Here is a 7,094-nt window from a genome sequence, read left to right on the forward strand (position 1 = left end):
CAAGAAATTATGGAATATTCCTGGATATGCTAGCTGTTGGATACACCCGAGAGAAGGCAGCTCAGATGGCATTTCAATTATCAACACCTAAACCAAAAAATTCCACATTGAGCCCTATTTTGGTGGAGCTAAAGGAGACTGCCATAGATACCATGGATTTGCAACCCCAAGCGGAAGACTGGGAAGAAGTTATACAAAGACTGCAAGGATTGAGAGCCAGATCAATGTCCAAGGAAATGGAGTATGAAGGGCTGAGATCGAATGAAGAAAAGGTGAAAGCTGAAGTGAAAACACTTCAAAAGCAAAAACAGGAGCAAATGCATGGCCGAGCACAGATGCAAGCTAAATTGGAAGCAGCACTGCAAAAATATCAAGAGTTAGAAAATCAAAGCCGGGAAATCAATCAAAAGCTGCTAAACTCTGAAGAGGAATACCAGAAAGTCAGCAATGCTCTTTCTGAAGCTGAGAAGGAAAGAGATGAGCTAACCCTACAGTTGGTGGAAGAGTCAAAGCAGGTGGAGAGCTTGAAAGAGGCTAAGGACAAGGCTGAAATATCATATGAAGCTAGCCAAGATGAGGTAATTGAACTCAAGGATCAAATCAAAGTAAAAGAGCAAACAATTCAGAGGTTGAGAGCATCTTCAAGCAGAGCAAGAGCTGCAGTTGCGACTAGCACGAGCCAGAAAAGAGATGTGTTTGAAGAAAAAATGATAGAAGTTCAAAAAGAGCTGATGCTTGAAAAGAAGCAAAGAGTGATGCTGCCAGGATCAATGGTGATACAAAGCAGATTGGAAGATGAGAACAAATCATTGAAGGCAGAATTGATGAAGCTTCAAAAAAGACTAGAAGATAATTCACAGACGCTGCAGACAGAGAATGCTGAGATAAAACAGAAGCTAAAAGAAGCTGATAGGGTCAATGCAGAACTCAATGACCTATTAGTATCCGTGACAGAACAAGCTCAGATAGCAAAAGACAATTTACAGAAGCAGCTGGACGAACTTCAAAGCCAAACAAGTGAAGAACGTCAACAAAGTCATGGACCTGCTACTATGGAAGAAATTGATATAGAGAATGTGTCAGATCCAGTGGACACAACAATACAAGAAGACATTCCTAAGGGATCATTACAAGAGCCCCGAGATCTGACACAAGAAGAAGAAGACAATCTACAGAAATCCATAGAAGCAGCCATAAAGGACACCACAAAGAAAGCAATGCAGTGGGAGCAGAGGATATTGAAGTCAATGACCATTCAGAAATTAGATGCAAATGTCGTTCGACATGAATGGCTACAACCCTCTCTCCCCTATCCTCTTTTTAAATATGAGGCTACTACAATCAACAAGAGGATCAAAGAGGAGCCCATAGTGCCAATATACAATGAAGACATCACCAAACCTGAAGGGGTTAAACTCATTGTAGATTCTCAACCAAGATGGAGGAAGGCATGGCTCACTAAATACCCATAGTATTTAGTAAATTTGGTAGAGGCACCTAAAATGATCAGAGACGACCTCAACTTTTGTCCTCTACCAAGGATGCGGACATGGAAGGAGCATGAATTGCTAAAGAGAAGCCACCCCACATGGCTCAACTACCCAAAGCTGCCAGGCTTGAAGGCAGGCGAGAGAATGAGTGAGCAATACATGGTGAAAACCCTAACGGGCGCCATTAAATTGTTCACTGGATCGCCTAACCTCTCTTGCATTATGCTCAAGAAGATATATAAAACCCTTCTAGCAATCTTTGAGATCTTTAAACCTGGACAAGCCACAGACAACATATTCTTCTTCCAGGATACTTATAGATGTGCTTATGAACTGTCTCCTCAACCTTCCCATGAGTGATACATGTCCTCTACCAAAGAATAATGTTCTTGCCCTCATACCACCTCCAAGCCTTTGAAAAAGCCTTCTACACCGGCTTCTTCACCATCGACACAGATATATTCGGCCCTACATTACTGGCCCAGCATGCACGGTATGAGTCTGTTTTGAAGATACGCAAAAACCTCCACTGAAGCAACCGCTCTACTGTCATGTCAGAGACGACATGAACTAGGAGGAGGAGAGTGTTAACAGAAGACTGGCAGAATGCGAAAAGAAAGAAATCCTATGTAGTCATTCTCTGATTAAGAAAACCTGTAATTCCATTTGTAAATACTTGGGGCTTGCAAAAGTTTCCAATTTTGTATATTATTTTGCCATTAGACTGAGTAGGATTTTACTTTGAAACATGAGATATTGTATTTAAAAGGTATATATACCAAATTTTGACCTTAATGAAAGAACCGTTTGTTCATTTTATCAAGTGTCTGTGAGAAGCGTATTCTGTATACGAGAGAGAGTGAGAGTTTATCTGGACGCTACGCGTACATTGATAATCAGAATTGAGTGCGGAGAAGTGCAGTGTGTTGCCCCCGAAGAGAGCTACGCACCAACACCTACATTGCGGGTGTGCGGCTCGACTTCGCGAGATTGAACCGCGAGCTATTTCTAGTGATTCGATAAGCAAATGATATTTGTTTTCGCATTTCAACATATCCACATGTTCGTATTGAGTAGAGCTACACATTAAGCACTGTAGTTTTCAAAAAGGAAAACCTGCAAAAACCTATCAGACATCCTACGTGATTCTGCATTGGGTGTTTTTGGATAGGAATTTGGATCACGAACCTTAGGAAAAGTGGCCTATTGGTGTTAATAAGATATCCCTCAAGTTTCATAACGTTTTGAGAACATCTTATAGATATTTGGCTCATGAAAGCGTTGTAAGAAATCTCCTTATGTGCACAATAGTAGGTTGTAACTTAAACATTGGGTAAAGACCTCTGTAAGAAGTAGTCAACAGTCGGTCGAGTGTAGGTTGATACCCTATGCTTGCTTCTACGCACTTGCAAGTCGAGCTTCGTCCTTAGTTGACAATTCTTGTTAGGTGAGTTCTCGCTGTGATGACGTCCGTCGCGACGTATCCACCAACAAGGTTCCATAGAAAAAATGTGACTATGCACTTAAATGATACATGCTTGGCTTTTAGAGAGTTTTTTTGTTGTGAGTGTAAGCTAAAGCTTACCTCAACAATCAAAACTAACAAGATAGCACTCAATCTGATCAACATCACGAACAACAAACTCAAGAAGCTCAGAGATTAAGCAAAGACAAAGGTATTTTAGCAAATGTGGATTCATATATCAACTTGGATTATTCCAATGAGTGCATGAGTCTAAATGTTGAGAAAGCAATAGGTTGTTCAAATACAAGAGTTCTTTTATAATAAGGATGCAAATTTTGATTTAGAAAGGTTCCAAATATTGTATGTGGAAGCAAGGCTAATGATCCAACAGTGGTAGATGATCAATTATCATGAGCAACCTACTTGTCAGTTACCTCCTCATCCCAATACTATTCAAGTGCTAAAGCAAGTGCCAGAATGGATGCTCATTGTTGATAATATCATTGTCAATCCCTACCTAAAAGAGACATCCACTGTGAATCTCCAAAGTCTTGGAGTGCAACTCAAAATGTTGTTGGGATGATAAACCAACATTCAAATGCATGAAGAACATTCACATTGAAATCAAAGCTATTTTGGATAAGATGCCCAAAAGGATATCAAATCAAAAAGTGTGGCTACTACTCAAGAACAATGCTACCACTAGTAGAGAACGTAGCACATTAATGATTTTGGAAGAACAAGAAACGATTCTGAAAAGATTAGCTCATCTGATGATCCAAGAAAAACAAATTGTTATGAATTTTACTGAAATTTGTTCCAAATTTGTCGGTTTTGTTGTATACATTATCCATGAAGCATGAGGAACAACCCAAGTTTTCCTACTTTGTTTCCCAAATATGATGAGCTAGCTAATCACAACACTATGTGAAGATAGTGGATCAATTGCAAGTATCGTATGAGTATCATAGAGTAGAGTGGGTGACTTGGAAAGATGTTTTGAATGAAACAAAGCAAAAGCCTCTATTGTGGATGAGATGAAGGCTAGTTTGCATCTTTTCAAAAGGAAAATGCACCAATTGAGAGATCAACTTAAACTATATTCAAATTAACATGGAGTTACTTCAATTTTTTGTAGAAGCCACCAAAATCCCAAAAAAGAAAGTGGAAAACAAGGGAACATCAGATCCTTAATTCAAAAAAATGGTTAAAGTGTTGTTCAAAGCCCAAATCAAGGCAAACCAATCATTACCATAGGAATAGATTCATATAGCTTCAATCTATCATAAGATGGCCAAAGCCAAGCCAAGACCAAACGCATTTTGTATGGTGTTGATACTAAGACATGGAATTCTTTAACGCAGTATCAAGTAGAGACGATGATTGAATGCAAGAAGCTATTTATCAACTAATTAAAAATAATAATGAGACTATTAATGCTCGAGTTACAAGCTCGACCTTAAGACATTCCAAACCCGACAAGGAAGAAGGCTCTAGATAAAAGGAAACAATGAAATCAAATGTTCAAAAATATGCAAGCTAGAGCAAAAGCAAAGAGCTAAGAGGCCTAATTAGATCTAGCAAGAGGATAACGCACTATGGGAAGTTTCAAATCAATTGCAAAAGAATGAGCTGGACGAAAAGTGCACAGATTAGAATCCATTTTCCAAGGAAATTAGTCTTTTTTAGGCACATGAAATTTTGAAAATGTTCCAAAATTTAAAGAAAGGGGAAGGAAATATAGACAATGGGAACAATGAGAAGTCAAATCATTACTCAAAGAACAATAGCTTATTTAAATGATTCAAACTTGGCACCATGGCTTTGGCCAAAATCATTGCTAAGTGATCTCCCCCCCTTTTAACTTATGCTTGAAGTTCTTTAGATCCCACCCTACTCTCCCATTCAAACCAACCATAACCTTGGAGATTTAAGTTATACATATATGCCAACTAAAATTTGTCTCTAGTGCTTGCCACTAACAAGTACTCTCCTTTATTCAATTCACAAATGCTGTCTTCAAATCCAAGTCTCCATACATGTAATCTACCTTACTACCTTTTCTCACAATTCCTTGCTCTAAACCTTGCAATAACTTACATAGCTAACATTAAACTTCTCTTAAAACCTAACCTTAAACTTCTCTCAAGACCTAACCTTCATTATAGCCAACTATAGCTTGGGCACCCTCTCCTTTGCTCACTATTCACATCCCTCCTACCTACCTCACCTCATACCTACTAAAACAAGAAATTATACAAAATCATTGAAATGAACACTCTACCTAACCTCCTTAGGTGCAAAATCTCCGTCACCCTACCCAACCATGGTTAAATAACCCTCTATAAGCCAAAAAGAAAGAGTATTATTTTGCCCTAGAGGGACTCTAGGGTGGAAATGTGTTGGCCTTCTATCAATACAATCTCTTCTTCCACAATACTTTGCCCTTCCCTATTTATCTTCTTTTAATTCAATTTTTCTTTTATGTGGAATAATTGCACATTTGAAATATTTTTATATATCAAAGTTAATTACAACATGAAGTTAAGATCCATTGTAGACACAAAATTCTTTGCAAAATTATGAATGATCCTTGTCAAACTTCTCCATTTGAGAAGATGTTCTTAATAGGTTCAAGACACTTTCAACCGAGCAAAACATTCCTATATGATTTATAAAATTTAATGTCGAACGAATGCTTCTACAAAGATATGCTTAAGAGGATACACATCAAAATTGTGTACATAGAGTAGGTTACTAGAGCTTCTAGTTCAACAAAACATTTTTCTCCACCATGACCTGTATGTTCAAATGTCATGCAAACGCATAAGAGGAACATTAACTCAAGATAGCGAGAAGAAACCAAACTATGTGGTCAAACCACATGATGATCTACACTCGCATTGAGCCCTTTTGTCCAAAAAATTACGAGCTCACTCAACAGGGCAATAAACACTCTAAACGAAATCATATCGATATTCAACAAATGCCTTAGATAAAACCCTTCCATTCTACCAAATAGCTCCTAGCAAGCAACATGCAGGATTGATTCGACACTCGCATTGAGTCCTATTGTCCAAAAGCCTAATAAGGTGATGAAAAGAGCTATGGTCATCTGAATTGCAAACGTGACATATAAATCCAAGCCCAGGTAGCAGAGGTAGCAGAGAGAAGCTTGAATGTATCTCTATGCAAAAAAGAAAATCGTATTAGTCAACCCAGATGGGATAAATTGAAAATTCTGAAAAGATCGGTAGACAAAGAGGACGAGATGGAAGAGGAAGCTTCCAACTCACAACAGCACAAAGTGAAAAATCGGGCTCAAAGGGTGGTGTTAACAAACACCGTAAGGCAGAAGCTATTACCAGGGGCAATCAGCCACCGAAGCCGTAGAGGGTGCGGCCTTGGCGCTTGAGGGCGTACACCACATCCATGGCGGTCACGGTCTTGCGGCGGGCATGCTCTGTGTAGGTGACGGCATCACGAATGACGTTCTCCAGGAAGATCTTGAGAACCCCTCGAGTCTCTTCGTAGATGAGGCCGCTGATGCGCTTGACGCCTCCTCTGCGAGCCAGGCGGCGGATGGCAGGCTTGGTGATGCCCTGGATGTTGTCGCGCAGCACCTTGCGGTGCCTCTTGGCGCCGCCCTTCCCCAGCCCTTTCCCGCCCTTGCCTCGCCCCGACATGCCTTCTGCTCTCTCTTCTCTGTTCTCTGCTTGCTTCTTGCACTTCACGTAGCGATCCGCTTTCTCTTCTCACACAGCGCTTCAGGTCGACTCAGAAGAAGTAGCTTCAAAGTTCCCGCCCACAATGCCTTACCGCTCGATGCTGAGGAGCATCCACGGTCGTCATCCATTCTTGCTTGGATCTATCCATGTAGGAGAAAGTCCAATATTTGCAGTGCTTGTAAGGCCTCTGTCACACACAAGCAGTGGTCACAGGTGATATACCGCTTGCCTTTTTTAGTCACATGGGCGCCCATTTGTTGTTGTTGATGCTAGAACTTTTGGCGTCAATCAAACGAATTAATTATGTCTGCTAAGAGAGAGAGAGAGATGCCTCGCCCCGACATGCCTCTTCTTACTTACTCTTCAGACACAGCTCTTCTTACTCTTCGAGACTGAACAGGGGACACTGCT

At 40.2% G+C, this 7,094-nt stretch overlaps 1 protein-coding gene across 1 annotated transcript; it reads right to left on the bottom strand.

Annotated features, from left to right (window-relative positions):
- Window positions 1-5,913: 5,913 nt before the first annotated feature.
- On the bottom strand, window positions 5,914-6,879 carry LOC147462327 (histone H4). Its single transcript, XM_086525966.1, has 2 exons — window positions 6,321-6,879; window positions 5,914-6,142 (listed from the first exon to the last, which is right to left on the bottom strand). The coding sequence occupies exon 1, from the start codon at window positions 6,639-6,641 to the stop codon at window positions 6,330-6,332; it is 312 nt and encodes a 103-aa protein (XP_086382092.1). The 5' UTR covers window positions 6,642-6,879; the 3' UTR covers window positions 5,914-6,142; window positions 6,321-6,329.
- Between the last annotated feature and the right edge of the window lie 215 nt (window positions 6,880-7,094).

This window comes from Adiantum capillus-veneris, chromosome 2 (genome assembly GCF_014529385.1).
Source record: "Adiantum capillus-veneris isolate H3 chromosome 2, ASM1452938v2, whole genome shotgun sequence".
Taxonomy (NCBI): Eukaryota; Viridiplantae; Streptophyta; class Polypodiopsida; order Polypodiales; family Pteridaceae; genus Adiantum; species Adiantum capillus-veneris.